This window comes from Hypanus sabinus, chromosome 23 (assembly GCF_030144855.1).
Source record: "Hypanus sabinus isolate sHypSab1 chromosome 23, sHypSab1.hap1, whole genome shotgun sequence".
NCBI classification, from domain to species: domain Eukaryota; kingdom Metazoa; phylum Chordata; class Chondrichthyes; order Myliobatiformes; family Dasyatidae; genus Hypanus; species Hypanus sabinus.
The window spans coordinates 56,026,644-56,044,936 of NC_082728.1; the positions used below are offsets into that span (position 1 = coordinate 56,026,644).

Here is an 18,293-nt window from a genome sequence, read left to right on the forward strand (position 1 = left end):
CGGCTTTCTTCTACTTCTCCACATTGCTGCTGTGTAAGCAATTCACATTATTTATAGTATTTTAGGTGCATCAGTTTTGGTTTTGTGTTACTTATTTTTAATATTCTCAATTAAAAACATACTTTTTATTATGTTTATTACAAAGTATAAAGTCTTTCTGCTGAACACAAATTATACAATTACAGTAACAAACTAGAACAATTTAGACAAGAGGCTCCCAACCATTTCTATGATATGGATCCCTACTAGTAACTGATGGGTCTGTGAACCCCAGCCTGGGAACCTTTGGTCCAGCCCCTGATTTTTAGAGGGCATCTTTCCTCCTTGGAGTTGGCTTTTATTTTTTATGTTTTTACTTTATGTACTTGTTCCTAGCTTTCACCAGCTTGCTAGATATGATTAACTGTGGAAAAGCTATGTAAAAATTCCAAAAGTATAGCAGCATTAATATTTATCCCTAAAAATTTGTACTGAGATACATCTACGACCAACTATATGACTTGACATGGGATGATTTTTGACAATTTGCCACTTCTCAGACAGTAAACTTCAGCACCATTCATCTCTGCTCTAGATCACAGTGATTGCAGCACAATCTCAATAGGAGTCCCAGGACACCAACACATAGCCTGTCAGCACATTTTAACCATAATATAGGTGTCCTGTTTTTCAAACATTTGCTTTACGACACCTCACTGTTACGAAAGACCTACATGAGTTACCTGTTTTCACTAACAGAAGGTGTTTTCCCCATTACAAAGAAAGGCAGCACATGAAAAAGGTAGCAAGCGTCCCAAGCAGCCAAGCTCCTCCCCCGGAACTACATTCTAGCCGCCATTGCTTAAACACATGCCTGTGAGCATCTGTGCTTTATGTTGATTAATTTTGCGCATCCATTAGCAAGATGAGTTCTAACCTATCAGAACAGCCTAAAAGAGCATGAAAGGGTGTTACACTTAGCGTAAAACTAGACATAATTAAACGTTTTGATCGTGGTGAACGAAGTAAGGACAAAATGAGTTTGGCTTGTGGAAGTTGACAAAGATGAATTGAAGAGGTTTTGGCATCCCATGACCAACAATAGATGAAGAGCTGATGCAATTGGACGAGGAAAGGATAACAATCGAAACCGAACACAAAAGTGAACAGACCGAAAGTGAAGTCGTCCAAGAGCTGAATGTGAAGCCACTGCGTGAGATTTTCGCTGCGATTGACAACGCTGCAATGATTGCAGAAAAGTACGACTTTAATTTTGAAAGTGTACGTAGGTTTAGGGCAGAGGTCGGCAACCCGCGGCTCCGGAGCCGCATGCGGCTCTTTCATCTCTGTGATGTGGCTCCCCGTGGTTTGTTAGTTTTTGAAATGTAATTCGAAATTTGAAGATTATGGTGATCTTGTACAATCTAAAAACTTTGTGGAGACCCCATTTCCTGGCACATCCGAACCGGCTCACAATTAGCCACCGTTCCGGCTAAGGGAGATAGCCTACGGGGGTTTGTGAGTGCGTGTCTTTTGGAGCATCCACGCTCACGGGGACGGGTGGAGGGAGGCTTTAAAGCAAGGCTATTTAGTTCGAATAAAGCTACCTTTGACTGCAGTGTCTTTATTTTAGCGCTGCGTGTAGCACACCGCTACAACGTGTTTTTTATCGCTATTAATATACATCACCAATGCTGACACCCGCCAGTGCGCGCTTTCTTTTAATTCTTCGATCCAAGGTAGGCTAACTATGGAGTAACCTTCAACCCAACGTCTTTTTTTCGGAGTTCAAAATGTTTTTGTTGCATGCAGAAATGTAATTTCGTTTTCTCTGCAGGAGTTCATCAATTTCATAAATGCAACACATTATAGTTTGTTTATACATATCATAAAGTCAAAAAAAAAAGTTGTGTGTAGTGTTATTTCATTTTAAATGTCAAACGGGTTTTGTGGCTCCCAGTGTTTTCTTTTCTGTGGGAAATGGGTCCATATTGGCTCTTTCAGTGGTAAACGTTGCCGACCCCTGGTTTAGGGCATACTTGCAGGATGGTTTGAGTGCTTACAAAGAACTGTATGATAGAAAAATCCATGAGGCTAAGCAGTCAAGCATACTGTCGTTTTTCAAGCCTTCCACATAAGCCACAGCAGACAATGAACCTTGACCTTCGACATCGAGGCAGGCAGACATTGAAGAAGATGACCCGCCTGCCCTGATGGAAACAGACGACGATGAGATGACACCCCAGTCTCCTCTACCTCCCACCACCCCAACCTCCAGCAACTCAGCCTAACATACCATCATCAGTGTGCTCGCTGTCTTCCCGATTCCAGTAAGTGATACTACACTGTACATACATTATTTCTACTTTATAGGCTGTGTATTTTTATGTGTTATTTTATATGATTTGGCAGCTTCCTAGCTTAAAGGTTACTGAAGAGAGTGTTTCTGCCGAGAGCACTTCGCTTGCGTGAGATTTTCGCTACAGTGGACAGTTCCGCAATGATTGCAGAAAAGTATTTCTACTTTATATAGGCTGTGTAGTTATCATATCATTCCTGCTTTTACTATATGTTACTGCTATTTTAGGTTTTATGGTATTTGGTATGATTTGGTAGGTTTTTTTTGGGTCTGCGAACACTCATAATTTTTTCCCATATAAATAAAAGGTAATTCCTTCTTCACTTTATGATATTCTGGTTTACGAACCCTTTCACAGGAATGCTCTACCTTCGGATGGCAGGGGAAACCTGTAGAACACAAATCTTGTGCCGACCATGTAACCTACTTTAGAGACAGCCTAGAATATTCCTAGCGTATAGCCCTGTTTTTCTAAGCTCCAGGTACCTATCTAAGAGACTCTTAAAAGACCCTATTGTATCCGCTTCCACCACTACCTCCAGCACTGCATTCCATGCACTCACCACTTTCTGTGTGAAAAACTTAACCCTGACATGTCCTTGGTATCCATTTCCAAGCACCTTAAAACTATGCTCACTCGTATTAGCTACTTCAGCCCTGGGAAACAGCTTCTGGCTATCCCACAATCAATGCCCCTCATCATCTTACACACCTCTCACCCTCCGTCAACACAAGGAGATAAGGCCAAGTACACTCAACCTATTCTCATAAGGTACGCACTCCAATCCAGGCAACATCCTTGTAAATCTCCTCTGCACTCTCTCTATAGTATCCACATCCTTCCTGCAATGAGGTGACCAGAACTGAACACAGTATTCCAAGTGGAGTCTGACCAAGGTCTTATACAGCTGTATCATTACCTCACAGTTCTTGAACTCAATCCCATGGTTCATGAATGCCAACACACCAGACGCCTTCTTAACATCACTGTCTACCTGCGCAGTAGATTTGAGTGTCCTATCGACATCAAGATCTCACAGATCCTCCACACTGCTAAGAGTCTTACAATTTATATTATGTTTTCAAATTGGACCTACCAAAATGAACCACTTCACACTTGTTGAAGTTCATCTGCCACCTCTTGGCCGAGTTCTGCATCCTTTTGATGTCCCGCTGTAACCTCTGACAACCCTCCAGACCTCTGACAACACCCCCAACCTCTGTGTCAACAGCAAACTTACTAATCCACCATTCTACTTCCTCATCCAGGTCATTTACAAAAATCACAAAGAGGAGGGGTCTCAGAATAGATCCCTGTGGACACTACTGGTCACTGACCTCAAAGCAGAATACAAACTATCTACAACTACCCTTTGGCCTTCTGTGGGCAAGCCCATTCTGGATCCACAAAGCAAGGTCTCTTTAGATCCCATGCCTCCTTACTTTCTGAAGGAGCCTTGCATGGGGAACCTTATCAAATGTATTACTGAAATGCATATACACTACATCTACTACTCCAGCTTCATCAATGTGTTTTGTTGCATCTTTTTAAATTCTTTTTTAAATTTACTAGAGCATACAGTATCAGTGACAGGTGGTTGTCCTACACAGGGGATTCTGAAAGTAAAATGGTCATTCTAGGAATATAAAAAGACGATGAATTCAGAAGGAGCAATGCACCCAGACCAGCTAAAACAGGACTGTACCACCCACTCACCTGGCTGCTCGCAGTTTGTAGGCTTCCACCAGCCTCCTGACATCATCGATGTCGATCACTGGGGGCCGGCTAGCTACTTGCTGGGGCTGGATGTGGCTGTGTAAGTCACTCAGGTACGACACGGTGCCCGACAGCCTCTGTCCAGACTTAGCCTGAGAATAACTCTTAAACAGGTATCTGCAACAATGAAGAAAACAGATGATCCATTATCGAAGCAACACAAACCTCCAAAGGTGCACATGGTTAAGGGGACTGAACAGTGAAATGACATTATAAAATGACAGGGATACGTCTACCCTGGTGAATCAGTGTAAATACTTACTGCCAGAGGATGGTAAAAGACCATAAGACATAGGAGCAGAACTGGGCCATTCAGCCAACAGGTCAGCTCTGCCTTTTGATCGTGGCTGATTTATTTTCTCTTTTAATCATATTCTTGTCATCTCACCTTAGCCTTTGACACCCTTACTAATCAAGAAGCTATTAATTTCTACTTTAAAAGATAGAAGTGGGTACACAGACAGGAAAAGTTTAGACGGATAAGGGCCAAATGGAAGGAAATGGGACTAAAGGAACAGAATCAGATTTATTATCACCAGCATGTAACGTGAAACTTGTTAACTTAGCACCAGCAGTTCAATACTTACAGAAGAGAAAAAATAGTAATAATAATAACAATAAGTAAATCAATTATTGTATACATATAATAGATTAAAAACTGCAAAAAAAATAGAAATACTGTATATTTTTTTAAAAAGTGAGGCAGTGTCCAAGGGTTCAATGTCCATTTAGGAATCGGATGGCGGGGGGAGGAAGCTGTTCCTGAATCGCTGAGTGTGTGCCTTCAGGCTTCTGTACCTCCTACCTGATAGTAACAGTGAGAAAAGGGCATGCCTTGGGTGCTGGGGGTCCTTAATAATGGACACTGCCTTTTTGAGACACCTCTCCCTGAATATATCCTGGGTACTTTGTAGGCTAGTACCCAAGATGGAACTGACTAGATTTATAACCATCTGCAGCTTCTTTCAGTCCTATGCAATAGAACCCCCCCACCCCCCAATGCCAGACAGTGATGCAGCCTGTCAGAACGCTCTTCATGGTACATCTATAGAAGGATCTAACAGCATTTCAACAACCAGTCTGATCAAGGAGGAATCAGCATGATTTTGTGCATGGGAAGTCACTGTTGACACATCTTTAAGTTCCTTTGAAGATACAGCCAAAAAGGTAAATGGAGGATAGGGCAGTGGACATTGTCCTTTTGTACTTTAGCAAGGCCTTCAATAATGTCCTACAAAATAGGTTAGTCCGGAAGGTTAGGTCCCCTTGGAATCCAGGCAGAGCTAGTTAGGTGCATTCAAAATTGGCTCAGAGGTGGGAAGCAGAGGGTAATGATTGAAGGTTGGTGACAAGTGGTGTGCTGCAGGGGTTGGTGTTGGGACCCTCATATCTATATAAATGATTTGGATATAAATGCACAAGGTTTAATCAGCAAGTTTGCAGGTGGCAGAATTAGGTGGGATTGTTGATAGATTGATAGAAAGGTTATCATAGATTACAGGAACCTTCAATTAGTTAGGGAAGTGGGCTAAGGAGTGGCAAAACAGACAAGTGAGGTGATGCAATCTTGCATTATGAATGGTAAGGTACTAGAGAGTGCAATAGAATAGAGCGACCCAGGAGAACCGGCGCATAGTTCTCTGAAAGAGGTGTCACAGATAAGGTGGTGAAGAAAAATGATTAGTATGCTAGCCTTCATAAGATAGGGCACTGAGTCTAGGAATTGAGATACATTTGCAGTTGTACAAGTCACCAGTACGGTTGCACTTGGGAGTACTGTATACAGTTTTGGTCAAGCTGCTTTCAGAAACTGAAATGGTTGAACTGAAAAGAGTGCAGAGAAGATCTACAAGGATGCTGCCAGGAGTAAAGGCCCTGAGTATATGATCTGGCCTAGTTAGGTCTTTATTCCTCGGAACATAGGAAGATAAGGGGTGTCTCTATGGATGTGCAGAGGCATAGGTAAAGTGGATGGTAACAGTTTTTCCCCCTAGGTAGGGGAGACCAAAACCAGGGGCCATAGATTTAGGGAGAGAGGGAAATATTTAAAAGGGACCTGAGGTGCAACTTATTTCATGCAGAGGATGGTGAGTACATGCCAAAGGGAGTGGTTAAGGCAGGTACAATAGTATCACTTAAGAAGTACTCTGATGATATGCTGAGGGGTGGGGCTTAGAGTAATATTAGTTGAATGCCAAAAACTGGGACTAACTGGGTGGGGAACATGGTCAGGGTTGACTCATTGGGTCAAGGATACAGCGAATATCTGTGCTGTATTTCGCTATGAATCCAGTTTAAGGAGACATGTTGGTCAGCATGGACGAGGTGGGTCAAAGGACCTATTTTCATGCTCCATAATTCTGAGTCTGTGACTACGTTCTCTGCAAAAAGAACGTCCCTGCTAACAATTAGAAAAATTAACAAGGAATTAGATTTCAGGGAATTGAGCTTGCCTCAGATCAGAAGAGTGTGAAATAAATGCCAATATAGCAATATGTCTGCAGCTACAGAGCAGCAGGGAACTAATACAACAACAGTTCACCCTCGTGTACAGCGACTGTGGAGTCAAAAAGATGGTCATTATTTTGGATTGAAACTGGTAGATTAGGGTCTAAATTGTTATTTTTCTTGTAATTTAACTTTATTCTTGCTTATATGTTTGTCTAAGTGCTCAAAGGATGTTCAGCAATTTGTAGTACTGTATAGTCAGTTCTGTACATCTTTTTAAAAAATATTTATTTGATTTTATTTGGGGATACAGCATGGAACCGGCTCTAATGGCTCTTTAAGGTGCACTGTCCCAGCAACCCTACTAGGTATGTCTTTGGTCTGCGGGAAGAAACTGGAGTACTCCGGAAAACCACAGGGAGGATGTACAGGAGCTCCTTCCAGAGCACACTGGAATTGAACTCCATACTCTGATACCCCGAGCTGTAATAGCATCGCACCGACATGTACTGAAGTACAGTAGAAAATTATGTTTTGCATGTTTTGCATGCCATCTATGTAGATCATTTCATCACACCAGTGAATTGACATAGTACAGGGGAGAACAATAATAGAATGCAGAACAAGGTGTTAAATAAAGGTCAAGGAATTATAATTGTAATCATGATTTCTTTTGTTGCACTGTATGCCAGTGACATTCACTATGTCAGATATGACAAGATTATTCCAGGTACTATTGCTATCAGAGGAACTGAAGCCTATAATAGTAATAGGCTTTAAAGACAGTTTCTATTAACTGAATATCATCAGTAGTGGGAAGTAGTCGGCACCCACTGATGAATCGATCATTTCCCTCCTGATCCAGCTCCCAGATGATTCCATCTGGTTGCACTGTGTTCCTTTCTCCCAATAATACTTATATCATATTGGAAAATTTGATCCTTTCTCAGGTCTTTTTCTGAAGGAGAACATTTTAAGGTTCCCTCAGTACTCATTTTTTTTTTTAAAAAGCTTATCCCAAGTTGTTTTAGACATCTATAAACTGGACAAATAAAAAACTGATTTTAAAAATTAAAATTAAAATTGTTGACAATGAAGTTTCATCTACTGTGATCATATGAAAATGTATTTTTAAATCTGTGGAGAGTATTTTGTTGTCAAACTACTGAGATATATATTACAAACCATTTTATGATAAATGTTTGATTCAATGACCATGTCCAGACAGTCATCTCTTTGAGAATCTGCTGTCCGTCAGGTCGGAACTACCTTCATAAAGTATTGTTTTCATGAACAACAGTACTCAGAGCCTTAACACTTTGCTTTTGAAGTCAGCTGTAAACAAAGGAGCCAGCCATTTATCATACTTATATTTAACACACAGGTCTTCTGTGAGTTCTACATTGGAACTGCAAGTGACTAGAACACTTCATAGACTGACAAAAATACTCCACAGATCTGAAACTTGTGTGAGGAGAGGTTGTATCCATTCATCCCCATAACAAATCAGATTGTGCAATTCAGATTCTGTAGCAGGAAATGCACATTAGAATTGTTGATTCAATATTACATCATGAACAATAGAAAATTAAAAATAACATGGAAGAAAGATTGAATAAATCAATAGGTAGAAGTGGAAACAAAGTGTTCTTTTGTTTTTATATTTATCTGACAATAACTAAAAACTGAAAGAATGAGAAGGTGCAGGTAAAAGGCAATATTGAAAGCCAGTTAAAGAGTAATAATACTCATTGTTATTTTAACCATATACAACGTTAATAAATAGGAACAGATATTTTTGTAGCATATTTAGAGAACGTTTCACTGTACATTCTGTACTCACTAAGTCTGTTATTGTAATTAAAACAATATCATGTGTACTTATCACACAATAGAATTAGGATCAGGAATATGTCACTTGGAACTCAGCCCTGTTCCAGCATTTAATGAAACCATGACTAACCTAACTGCAGATTCAATTCTGCATTTAGTGACCTTTCAGTCACTTGCTTATCTAGTATTTATCTACCTCGGCTTCAACAATATTCAAATGCTTTGATTCCACCATCCTTTGAAGTAGAATTCCAAAGACCTTTAGAGGAAAAAAAATGTCTTGTCTAAGATCAATGTCTTTTTATTTTTAAATAGAGGCCATCATTTAAATTCTCACACATCCTCTTGATATCAAAACTATGAAGACTTCTCAAGTCACCTCAGTTTGAGAAAGTCACCTCATTTTCTGATTTGGCATATTGCAGTTTTCAGGAGTTAACAATGAATTCAACTATTTTTATAATCAGTTATTACGACCTTATATCACACATTTCTAACATTCTGTTGCTCCCTCTCTTCTCCTTCAGGTTTCAAATGTTATGATGGTGTTACAATGGTATGAAGGAATAGATATTTCACATTTCACTCCTCGTTAAGAAACAGGTGTGAGAATTGCTCTCTAACCATGGTGAGATGGCCTACTGTTTTTTAAATTTTTTTTTATTGAATTTTCAAATGGTTACAGAAGGAATAAAAATTATCAACCCTTCCCCCCTCCCCCCTAACATATCCCATGTAGATCATAATAGCTTTAGTACATATATTTATTTCTTTCCCCAAATAACCAATAATTTTATCTTTGGAGCACCTATATATTTAATCCTATCTTTTGTAAATAAGGGCGCCAAATCTTCAGATATATATCGTATTTATCTCTTAAATTATAAGTAATTTTTTCAAATGGAATGCAGCTAAAAGCTATATCTATTTTCATTTTCTTAATGTATGTTAAAATTCTTTTTCTTTTCACCAGTCCATTAAGCCCATTAACATTAAAACTTAAAAAATTTAGTAAATTAGTCATTGTTTTTAACAGGGTTACTCCAGTCTATAGTAATACCTAACTTTTCAACTTTCGTAGTACCTTGGGGAATCTTTTTAAAATTCTCCGTGTTGCTATGTGTCTCTCCCCCCTCCCCCCCCCGATTGTCCAGGCAAAGAAAGAAAAATTAAAGAAAAATAGATTATGAAGAAAAAAAAACAAAATACCCCCCTACTAATGTTGTGAATAAAGAAAAAACACATCACCCCCCTCTGCTGTGTGGGTCATGGCAATTGCCATGATTACACACATGAATCCCGTAGCAATCGATCCGAAGTTCCCCCAGCTCCCCCGTAACATAAAAAAGCATATATAAGAGAAGAAAAAATATCACTACTCTCGATTAATATTTCTCAAGTTTTTACCTTTCTCCCCCTGTATCATATAATTAAGAATATACTTAAATATTCTTCAGTCCTTAAACATCCATGAACTCCATTCACTGTCCCCGTCTTCATCTTTAATCCGTTTCACTTTTAAATCTTTGGCTGTGGTTAGCGAATATTTGGGAGTTCTTGTGTAAATTCTTCCGCATCCCAATAATCAGTAAAATATCTTCTTTTTCCGTCATCTAAAAAAATTATCAGGGTTGCCGGGTGGCGCAATATAAATTTACAACCCTTTTCCCATAAAACTTTTTTCGCTGGGTTAAATTCATTCTTTCTCTTCAAAAGGTCATAACTTGTATCAGGATAGAAAAGAACTGTTTTCCTTTCTATCATCAATGGCCCATTTCTCTTTCTGGCACGTTGGGTAGCAGCCTTCAGGATCTTTTCTTTATCTCGATATCTTAAGCATTTTATCAAGATTGATCGTGGGTTTTAATCAACTTGAGGTCTTGATCTTAAGGCTCCGTGAGCCCTTTCAATTTCAATTAACTGGGTTCCTTCTTCCATTTCCGAAATTTCCGGAATCCATTTTTGAAAAAAATTTATTGGATCCTCTCCCTCTATACCTTCTTTAAGTCCAACAATCTTAATATTATTTCATCTGTTAAAATTTTCAAGTACATCCATTTTTTCCAACAACTGTTTTCTTTCTGACATCCAGGCAGAAATATTATCTTCTATTTTATTCACTCTATCAATGGTGTCTCCCATTATTTCTTCCAAGTTTTTAATTTTCTTGTCCATTTTGTCCTGTCTTTTCATCATTTTATCAAACATAATCTTCATATTTTAATATCTTTTTTATTACTTTTAATGCTTTTAATTCATGCATTATTTGCACCAAAGATTTTTTAATGTCTCCAATATCACCTCCAACCTCTTCCTGTTGCTCTTCTTTGTTTGTCTCTTCATCTTTGTCTGATTTATCCAGAGAATCTGATTCCACCTCATATTCACTTTCAGTTCCAATCATAGCTGGGATTTGTAGTTTAGGTTGCTCGTGTTTGCACATGCCCCTTCCTTCACACATGCGCAATTCCTGTTGCTCTTTTTTTTTGAAACGGTTGATGTTGCCGCAGTTTCCTGTTCTGTATCACCGGAGGTAAAATGCATTTGAGCCCGAGGCTCTTTCATGGCTGCCGGCCTTGATTCTTTTCCAACTTGTGTTGTCTTCAAAGTAGTAGTTTTCTTCTGCTTCTGTTTAGGAGACACATCTTAGGACAATCCTGAGTAGTTTATAAGTTTTTGTTTTAGAAGTACTTACTAACTTTTCTTCACTTAAACATTATTTTACTGTTTTTTTTTAAAACAGGAGAGCTGGATTTCCACGTCTCGATCCTATGTCATCACGTGACGTCCCCCCGGTTCTGTACATCTGTAGTTTCTTTGACTGTGAGCCCAAGATGTCATGGCAGTGTAAATCACAGGCTGAGAAATTCCCTTTTGTCCAGCTTGAACCAGTTTTCATCACAAAGGAAGATCATGGGGCAGGTTCTTAGTTAGAGCGAGCAGGTTACTCACTCGTGTGCTACCCATTCACTGTGTTAAACTATTATTTATGTATTTATTATGAGCATCAAATAAAATGACTGTAACAAGATTTCTGCCTCATTTATGACTTCTGAAGAACCTTCTGGATAATATCATCTCTCGATCCAGCAAAAACCGTGCATCAAGACTCAGTCATGACCCAAAACATGAAGCATCTCTTTGCCTCCACAGATACTGTTTGACCTCTTCCAGCAGTTTATTTTTGCTTCAGAATCCAAACTTCACTACAGTACAAGTGACAGCGTCTGTAGTCACTTGTTTCCAAATGTACCTAGTTTTGATAAAAAGGCATCAATCTGAAACATTGTTTCTCCTTCCATAGATGCTGACTGACTTGCTAAGTAATCCTATCATTTTCTGTTTGTATTTAAGATGTCCAGTGCCCATGGGATTTTGTCTTTTATAGACAATAGACAGTAGGTGCAGGAGTAGGCCATTCGGCCCTTCCAGCCAGCACCACCATTCACTGTGATCATGGCTGATCATACACAATTAGTACTCCGTTCCTGCCCTCTCCCCATATCCCTTGACCCTGCTATCTATAAGAGCTCTATCTAACTCTCTCTTGAAAGCATCCAGAGACTTGGCCTCCACTGCCTTCTGGGGCACAGCATTCCACATATCCACCACTCTCTGGGTAAAAAAGTTTTTCCGCATCTCAGTTCTAAATGGCCTACCGCTTATTCTTAAACTGAGGCCTCTAGTTCTGGACTCACCCATCAGCAGGAACATGCTTCCTGCCTCCAGTATGTCCAATCCCTTAATAATCTTATATATCTCAATCAGATCCCCTCTCATCCTTCTAAATTCCAGTGTATACAAGCCCAGTCGCTCCAATCTTTCAACAGTCCCGCCATTCCGGGAATTAACCTTGTGAACCTACGCTGCACTCCCTCAATAACAAGAATGTCCTTCCTCAAATTTGGAGACCAAAATTGCATACAATACTCCAGGTGGGATCTCACTAGGGCCCTGTACAGCTGCAGAAGGACCTCTTTACTCCTATACTCAATTCCTCTTGTTATAAAGGCCAGTAAGCCATTAGCTTTCTTCACTGCCTGCTGTACCTGCATGCTTGCTTTCATTGACTGATGTACAAGAACACCTAGATTTCGTTGTACTTCCCCTTTTCCTAACTTGATTTCATTTAGATAGTAATCTGCATTCCTGTTCTTGCCACCAAAGTGGATAACCTCACATTTATCCACATTAAACTGCATCTGCCATACATTTGCCCACTCACCCAGCCTGTCCAAGTCACCCTGCATTCTCATAACATCCTCCTGACATTTCACACTGCCACTCAGCTTTGTGTCATTGGCAAATTTGCTAATGTTACTTTTAATCCCTTCATCTAAATCATTAATGTATATTGTAAACAGCTGCGGCCCCAGCACCGAACCTTGCGGCACCCCACTGGTCACAGCCTGCCATTCTGAAAGGGATCCATTAATCACTACTCTTTGTTTCCTGTCAGCCAGCCAATTTTCAATCCATGTCAGTACTCTGCCCCCAATACCATATGCCCTAATTTTGCCCACTAATCTCCTATGTGGGACTTTATCAAAAGCTTTCTGAAAGTCCAGGTACACTACATCCACTAGCTCTCCCTTGTCCATTTTCATAGTTACATTCTCAAAAAATTCCAGAAGATTAGTCAAGCATGATTTTCCCTTCGTAAATCCATGCTAACTTGGACTGATCCTTCTACTGCTATCCAAATGTGTCATAATTTCCTCTTTTATAATTGACTCCAGCACCTTTCCCACTACTGACGTCTGGCTAACCGGTCTATAATTCCCTGTTTTTGACGTCAGGCTAACTGGTCTATAATTCCCTGTTTTGCGTGCTGTCTTCTTACCTAGCAGTCTGCAGCATCATCACCGTGTTCTCTCCTTCGTAAGTGCAGGAGGGTGTGAATGTGACATAGATGTCAGGGAGACCACTGGAGCGCGAGTACCCATGACCCCCACAAGCCATACGACAGTCCTCAATTCCTGCAGTGGCCACCCAGGTGGTGAAGGCCTTCAGTCCGGCAGACAGGGAGTGAAGCTGGAAACAGACTAGAGTTTTAAGGTAAGGTGGTGGAGATTGGGTGGGAGAAGAACAAACAAACAGACATCTAGGAGCCACAAACCACAGCTGTACACATCTTTGAATCAGACCTCATTTGGAATAGTACCTTTAGCTGGGACACTGTATCAAGAATATAGAGCCCTTGGAGGGGTTAAAGATTCATCAGGGTGATATAGGACCCTGAAAGTTAGAGGATATGCTATATTATCTACACTGCTATTTCCCCAGTGACAGAATATAAAGATTTATCTAATTGTAGCTCTGGATGCTGGAAATCATTAAAACTGGTGAAAAATGCATCCAAAAAAAGTGCTGAATTTCTAATCTGAAGTCATGCTTTTACCTAAACTGACCTTGAATTCACCTTCCATGAACCAGTGCAATCACCTTCTGAGGGGATCTAAATGCTTAATTAGCAAAATATCTACTGCAATACAAGCTTGTCATATGTATTGAAGGATTCCTGTATTACTAAAGAAATGGGTGAATTTTATCAGTTACCGAGTGGGCAGACAGAGGAAACTTACTGATCATTATAGCCATCTGAAGACAGAATCAACTGCAGGCACAAAGGCACTTAGAACCAGTGTTACAGATCAGTTAAAGTGATCTTGGAACAGTGTGCAGTCAATGTCTCGGGCCAAAACCCTTCAGCATGACTTGGCAGGGCTGTATATCCCTGAAGTTTAAATCTTCCTTTCCATAGATGCTGCCGGGCCTGCTGAATTCCTCCAGCATTTTGTGTGCTGCTCAGATTTCCAGCATCTGCAGAATGTCTCCTGCTTGAAGTGAACAGGCTTGATTAAACTTTTAACATTTATCAATCTTTCAAACTGAATTGGCTGATTTAACACTTTGCACACATTGCAGTAGATTTTTACCAGCAGTGTTTGTGATGATTAAGGTTCCGAAACAATGAAGACATAGATATCAACATGTAGGAACTGGTCAAAAGATCAGCATTTCTGCTCATGACTCAATGATATTGAGGACGTGGGAGCAAGCCCACTTCCTGAACAGCTACAGGCAGTGTGGTGAAGATGCCAACCACCGTTAGGCTGGAGTTCCAGGTCTTCAACCTAGTGACAAGGAACGGTGACATAAACAAATCAAAGCTGTCAATGACTTAGAAGTGATGCTGTATCATGCAGTCGCTGCCTTTGTCCCTCCAAATAATGAAAATGGTAGCTTTAGGAACTGCTTTCAGACTTCTTAGAGAGAAGCATGGAGTGCAAGGTGGGTGAAATATAAGGACCACAAGCATCTGTAACCCCTGAATGCCAAACCAAATTCTTCATTTCTTGTACTGGCCACCCAGGTGGTGAAGATCTTCAACCCAGCAGACATGGAGTGAAGCTGGAAAAAGACTAGAACTGTTAGCACAGCGTGTAAGGTGGCGGGGATGTGGAGATCAAAAAACAGACCTTCGGGGGTGAGCCATAGAAATTACAGCTCTATAGATCTGTGGTTAGACTTCACCTGGAAAACTGCCTTTAGTTTGACCATATTGACCCTATTCACTACAGTTTAGCAACACTGTGACCACTCAGAACTTCACACTAAAATCAACTTTTGTTTTGTTCCAATTGTCTTTTTTACTGTAATAATTGTGCATAATTTGTTTATCTTGTGAATACTGCTTATGCAATGTGCCTGTGACACTGCTGCAAGCAAGTTTTTCATTGTACTTGTGCATATGACAATAAATTCAACTTTGAATCAGTGGCTGTGGTGTAAAAGAAGCTGGAGGTGGGCTGTAAGCTCCACCATCTTAGCTCACCTCACAGCTCTAGTTTGTTTCCAGCACCACTCCCTGTCACTTGGCTTGCAGTGGTCACAGGTATCCACAGTCCAGTGGTCTCCACTGGCAGCTGTAGCACTGGGCCACAAGACAGGACTCTGACTGGAGCCATGACTCAAGACGAATTAACACCTCATAACATATCTGGGTGTACTGCTTTTATATCTGCTTAAATGCCACTTGGTGAAAATGAGGAAATGAAATAAAACATGGCAAGGAGACAGGCGCAAGGCATTGTTTCTTGGACAGTCTCATTTTTTAAGTCTCAGACATTAGATGGTGATGTTGTTAGGTGTGTTTGCTACACTGGTGTCCTACCCCATGATGCTTTTGGTACAGGAGAATGAGGGTGGAAGGAGAAGGGACAAACCTTACTGATGTCTGTCTCTGCTTCTGCTAATCCCAAATTAATGCAGATTTGACATAAAATGGGTCAGGGATACATGGAAAACACTAGAACAAAGAGCACTTGTGCTTAGCTCCTACAGAACGTATATAGATTGATTTTCCCCCCAAAAAGATAATGCAATCACACAGAGCATTCCCCACTCCATCAGAGCCCAATACCTCAGGCAACTGACTGTAGTCTCCATCGTTGATATCCCCAGTGATACGTTGGTACATGTCTCTCATGAAGTTTCCCACAAAGCGGAAGGCGTAGGCAGTTGCCAATAAGGGAAACAGCTTGTACTGTTGAGTCTGATAATCCAGTATCTGTGGTTCTGGAGCACTAGGGAGACCAATCACCTATGGTGAATGTTACTTAAACATGAAGCCCCTGCTCCTGTAGTCATTTACTGCCATCTAAGTACAGCTTAATTTAAAAGCTTCCACATTTACTCTACTCCTTTTATACTGTATAGCAAAGGCAAAGTAGCTCGTACTTCCCACTGTGTAACATCAAATTCATTTATAGCATCTGCTCACACAATATTTTCAAGTGCAAGAACAATGAACCATCTCCGTGTACTTGATGGCAGTTATATTGTGGGATACTCATTGCTATCGGATGTATAAGTAGCATACTCCAAATATAGGACTTAAAGTTTTGATATGAACTCTAAAACATGGCTATTAACATGTTTATCACAAAAAATAATTCAATGACATTAATAAACTCTTCTGTGGCCAGAGCAATGAGAATGCAGAACTTACTCTCACGGAGTAGTTGGGCTGCGTAGTAAAGGCTAGATGAGCATGGGAGGAGGTGGGGAACAGAGTCATGGAATTAATGGACAAATGCAAAGTGGCAGCATATGGCCTGGTATGATCCAACTGAACAAAAAGTTTCCAAATAAAGTAGTTGTAACTGTAAGACCAGGATATTAATGATTGGAAAAGGGCAACCAAGTCTTGACAGGTTTGTCTGCTAGTAGCATCTAGGCCCAAGTCTCTCTTCCAGCTCAAGAGGAATGAGGTGTGTGGATATCACTGCATTTGCCCCAAAACTGAACAAGTCACCGAACATCTTTCACTGTGGTAGATAGTTGGCTTTAAGCACCACAAACTTATTCTGCCAGTCTCTCACACTCAAATATTCAACACTTACCCAGGTTTCAGCTCTGACTGGTGTCGGACAGCACTGTAACGGACAGCAATGGTACATGCTTGAGACAATACATGTGCTGATTCTCCCACTATCATGCAACGTATGAAGACCATTGTACCATACGTTAGCTTATCACTTGGAGGCTTCAGGTAAGTCCCATCTGGCATCACCTTTTGAAACAGAAGGGAATTTGATCCAATCACTGCACATACCAATCCTCATAGAGCAATTAGAAGTGGAGAGAGTGAGCAGCCTCAAGTTCCTCGGTGTCAAGGTCTCTGAGGATGTAACCTGATCCCAACATATCAATGTAGGCAAAACAGCAGCTATACTTTATTAGGAGTTTGAAGAGATTTGGCACATCAACAAATATACTCAAATACTTCTGTAGTTGTACCATGGAGAGCATTCTGACAGGCTGCATCACTATCTGGAATAGAGGGGCAACTGCACAGGACTGAAAGAAGCTGCAGAAGGTTGTACATCTAGTCAGCTCCATGTTGGGCACTAGCCTACAAAGCACCCAGGACATTTTTAGGGAGTGGTGGCTCAGTAATGCAGTGTCCATTATTAAGGATCTCCAGCATGCCCTTTTCTCAGTTACCATCAGGTAGGAGGTACAGAAGCCTGAAGGCACACACTCAGCAATTCAGGAACAGCTTCTTCCCCTCTGCCATCCGATTCTTAAATGGACATTGAAGCTTTGGACACTACCTCACCATTTTTTAAAACATGCAGTATTTCTGTTTTTGCATATTTTAAATCTATTCAATATACATAATTGATTTACTTGTTTACTTATGTTTTATTTTATTATTTTTTCTCTTCTGTATTATGTATTGAACTGCTGCTGCTAAGTTAATAAATTTCACATCACCTGCCAGTGATAATAAACCTGATTCTGATTCTGAACAAGGAATATAATCTGTAATGCATGGCAAGAATGGGGGGTAGCAGGCTGAGCAACTTGGAAGGATCAGTGGACATACTGAGTCAGTAGAGCTCTAGTGGAAGAATCAATGGGTGGCAACATGAAGAAACTGCATTAAAATCAGAAGAGATGCAGGTTGGTCAAGCAATTCCCCAATTTTTACCAGTTTATTGCTACATCAAGCACTACTTTTTAGCACAGTGCAGGTGAGGGCAGAAAATAAAATATGCCGATCTTAACCATACTGCATTGACAGAATTTTGCCTCATTCACTTTACTCATTACCTTTGCATATCTCATTAGCATGTTTTCACGAGGAATTCGGATATTCTCCAGCTTTAGGAAGCCATTGTCCACCTGATCATATCCAAACTTCGGTCCAATATCACCCACTACCACACCTAGGGAGCAGAGAAGAGGGAGATTAGTGTAACGCACCATTGCCAAACAAGCCAGATCCGGCAAGCCAAACTGGCTCCAATTCAGTATCACAAGCCGAGGATCAGTGGGTAAAACATCTCATCAAGACGGTGTTCCAGTCACTATTGAGCACCTGCA

The 18,293-nt window shown here is 40.5% G+C and overlaps 1 protein-coding gene across 2 annotated transcripts in view; it reads right to left on the minus strand.

The window, feature by feature from the left end:
* The window catches only part of acox1 (acyl-CoA oxidase 1, palmitoyl), a 63,047-nt gene that overhangs the window by 18,860 nt on the left and 25,894 nt on the right, over nt 1-18,293 (minus strand). For both annotated transcript variants that reach the window (XM_059948918.1, XM_059948919.1), the window contains 5 exons: nt 18,021-18,136; nt 16,805-16,974; nt 15,823-15,985; nt 13,240-13,430; nt 4,056-4,232 (listed from right to left, as the gene is read on the minus strand). In XM_059948918.1, coding sequence (XP_059804901.1) covers nt 4,056-4,232; nt 13,240-13,430; nt 15,823-15,985; nt 16,805-16,974; nt 18,021-18,136 — 817 coding nt within the window. The remainder of the gene's footprint in view (nt 1-4,055; nt 4,233-13,239; nt 13,431-15,822; nt 15,986-16,804; nt 16,975-18,020; nt 18,137-18,293) is intronic.